The 3,270-nt window shown below is 53.4% G+C and overlaps 1 protein-coding gene across 1 annotated transcript; it reads left to right on the forward strand.

The window, feature by feature from the left end:
* The first annotated feature begins 280 nt into the window (after positions 1 to 280).
* Positions 281 to 2,993, forward strand: LOC135576268 (SUN domain-containing protein 3-like). The gene is made up of 5 exons (XM_065040032.1): positions 281 to 541; positions 1,115 to 1,199; positions 1,530 to 1,645; positions 1,815 to 1,982; positions 2,497 to 2,993. Exons 2-5 carry the CDS (start codon positions 1,172 to 1,174, stop codon positions 2,686 to 2,688), a joined length of 504 nt encoding a protein of 167 aa, XP_064896104.1. The 5' UTR covers positions 281 to 541; positions 1,115 to 1,171; the 3' UTR covers positions 2,689 to 2,993.
* Positions 2,994 to 3,270: the final 277 nt, after the last annotated feature.

Genomic DNA, 3,270 nt, shown 5'->3' on the forward strand with positions numbered 1-3,270 from the left:
CACAGAGCTGTGCCAGTCCCTGCTCCAGCGGGACGGGTGTGGGTGAGGAAGGGCTGAGTTGCCTTCCCCAGGAGGGCTGAGCCAGTTCTCTTCAGCCCAGGGAGAGGCCGTGGCTGAGCTCTCCTGCCCCAGGGGCTGAGAATCTTCTGCAGGACAAGGAGCACAGTCCAGGGCAGGGAACGTCATCTATTGCAGAGCCCATACGCCATGACGGCCACTGTCAAAGGCAACAAGAGACAACAATGGCACTTGGGAGAGACACAGAAAGGGAGAAGGTAGCCCGAGGCATAGCCCTGCCTTAGGCGAAGTTCTAAGCTCTGGTGTGTGTCTGACAGGAGTTTACCACGTGGGACGACTTGGCGCCTTAACCTGGAACACTGCAAAAGAGTTAGGAGACCTGAGCGAAACCCCGTCCCTGCCCGTCCAGCTCCGAAAGCTTCAGGAACAACTTTATCATCTGCGCTGGAGTGCAAAGGATGTTGCTGAGCTGGCTCTACAAGAAGGACTGAAGCAGGCAAAGGTCCCAGGCTTTACCGGACGGGTAAGGGCACAAGGCAGAAGGATCTGCTCAGGGGTTTTATCCTCCCTCCAGCACGTATCCTACTCCATTCCCTGTCACAGCCAACAGGCTGGTGCTGCTGGAACAAGTGCTGTCATGGCCACGCTTCCTTTTCCTGTTGCTCCACACTTCCTTATGGGGAAGGGAGAACGTGACAGGAATGACAGCTGTCTGGGTCTCACCTTCCTCTGCGTCCAGATCTGTGGTCCTCCTCAAGGGAGTTCTGTAAAGAAAGAACGGTCTCAGAGGTCCAGAGTTAAGCCAGTCCTATCTCATGCCCGGAAGGCTTGTCTGTCCATGCTGCTTGGCTGGGGCCTCTCCACAGGAAAAGCCCCTTCCCGCAGCTCCAGCATTCAGAGCACTGGAGTGAGCAGCCCCCACTTTCTGATCCCGTCAATCAGAGCAGAGCAAACCTGGGAGGCTTCCAGGCAATTTGGTTGTTCCTTCCATCTGAGATGGGCCTTGTCCCCGTTCACCTTGGCTGGCCTTGCAGGGGAGCTGCTTGCCCCATTCCTTTTCCTTCTAACAGGCGCTCTCCTTTGTGTTCCTTCCCAGGCTGTTCAGGAGATCATCAATCAAGCTTTGGAGAAGCTGGAGGAAATCCACGTCCTGATGCCGGATTATGCCCTCAAATCGGCAGGTGCCGTGACATTTTACATACAAACCAGTTCCAATGTGCTTCCTGTCCGGATTGACAAGATGGGCCCTAAAAGTGCTCCCACTGACAGAGCCTGTAACAGTCCAGACCCCATGGGAAGCACAGAAAGGTGGTTCACAGTCTTGCCTATTTCCAATGCCAAATACGACAGTTTGATGACTCCTTGCTATGTGTTACAGAGGGGTCATGCCATCAAGACAAAGGGGAACCCACTGTAGGACATGGATGACAACTGAGAAGCCTTTTTCAAGTCAACAGTGTAATATTCCTCCTGACACTGCCTGGTGATCATGCTCATGTTTTAATTTCCAGGGGCTGCCGTCATTCTTTCCAGGACTTCTCCATCCCTCCGGACTGACAAAGCAAAGGTGTTCCTGTATTCCCTGTCGATAATGGATTACATGAGGACCCCTGAGCTGATTCTGGAGGTAGGAACACCAAGAAGCAGTAAAACAAAGGTCAGGAGAATGAACCACACATGCTGCTCAGAGTTGCCTTCCCCTGTCTTTGCTCCTCGAAGCTTCTTCTCCTGCCTCCTTCTCACATGGACCTGCTCTCCTCCTGTGTCTCCTTGCTGAGTATTTCTTGTCCTTTCAGCCAGAAAATCATCCTGGCAACTGCTGGCCCTTCCCAGGAAGTCAAGGACACGTCTTCATCAGGCTGTCCATGCCGGTCATTCCCAGAGCCGTCACCATGGACCATGTCTCAGAGACAGCGTTCCATGGAGAAAGTACCTCTGGAGCTCCCAAGGACTTTGCTGTCTACGTAAGTGACTTCTCGAGTGTGGGGGGCTGGGGTTGCACGGCATTTCTAAGCAGGGGAAGAAGATGGGTCAAAGATTTTGGTGGCCTGAAGCTTTCTTCTGTCTCTCAGAAGAAACAGGCTCCTTGCTGTTGCTTCCTTCCCATTGTATTCCTCTTTTATTCAATGTACCACTCAAAAAAAGGCTTCTGGGGCAAGCTGCTACTCCAGGAGCCACAGGGAAAAGGAGCCAGACAGTGCATGGTCTTAAACCTTTTTGGCTTCCAACCCAAGGGGGATTTGTGATCCTCAGGTCACCTCCCTCTCACTGGGAGCATCTGCTCCTTTTCTGACTGCCAGCTTGGACTCGTTGAGTAGGCAAGTGTGATGTGCTGCCCACCTGCAGCTTCTCGTCTTTTCCTTGTGCTCATCATCCTTGGACTATGCAGCTGAAATAACCCCGTACTTCATTGACTGAAGTTCAGTCTCCCATGGTGCACCAGATGCTCTTGTTTTCCCCACCCCTGTCTCTCTGTAGGGCTTCAAGGAAGAACACGAGGAGCAGGGAACGTTCCTGGGACAGTTCACTTTCCTGGCAGCACTGAATCCCAGTCAGACCTTCCAGCTGAAGGTATGGGGACACAGGGAGGAGAACTGTAGGAGAGGAGGAGAAATGCGGCTGGATGGGGAGAGGCTTCCCTGCCAAAGGGTACAGGCAGCCCTGACCTGAGCGTGTGCCACGCTGGCCTTTCTTCTGCTTCAACTTCCTGGTGGCAGATGCCTGGACTGCTGGTCTTCTCTTTCATTTTGTGTTTAAACTTCAGTGCTTAGAAGCACCACAGTTGAAGCTGGAATCAGCTTGACTGTCTGGACCCCAAGTGCACACATCCCATAGGATGCACGACTGCTGTTCTGCCGGTTAAAGACCAGAAATACTGGGCTTCCTGAGGGTTCAGTTGGTGCTGGCAGTGAGCAGTGACAGGGAGGCCATTCTGTTTCCATGGCTTTCTAGAGAAGGCAACGAGACATTATACTGACACCAGCCCTGGGTCTTCTGACTGTGGAAGCCTGTGCCCCAAAGCAGGCGAGAGCTTTCCAGTGTATTTGCTGAGGCATCTGGTCGCTGCTTCTTCCTTGGCTGTTCTCGTGCCCAATGGGGTAGAGCAGGATAAGAACGTCTTGACCACGACAGGTCAAAGCCCCCGCGGGGCAGCAGGAAGGAAGCTGCTGATCGAGGCCGTCGCTGCGGCACTTCTGTCAGTGCTCACGGGCCAGAGAGGAAAAGGCGACTCATTTCTTCTTGTCATTGCAG

The sequence above is a fragment of the Columba livia genome, chromosome 24 (assembly GCF_036013475.1).
Source record: "Columba livia isolate bColLiv1 breed racing homer chromosome 24, bColLiv1.pat.W.v2, whole genome shotgun sequence".
In the NCBI taxonomy this organism is placed as follows: domain Eukaryota; kingdom Metazoa; phylum Chordata; class Aves; order Columbiformes; family Columbidae; genus Columba; species Columba livia.

Excerpts from the sequence above, each read along its gene's own strand:
- LOC135576268 (XM_065040032.1), top strand. The coding sequence starts at position 1,172 with ATGCCGGATTATGCCCTCAAATCGGCAG. Across the intron at positions 1,200-1,529 it reads TTATGCCCTCAAATCGGCAG|GGGCTGCCGTCATTCTTTCC; the intron begins GTGCCGTGACAT and ends TTTAATTTCCAG. Across the intron at positions 1,983-2,496 it reads CCAAGGACTTTGCTGTCTAC|GGCTTCAAGGAAGAACACGA; the intron begins GTAAGTGACTTC and ends GTCTCTCTGTAG.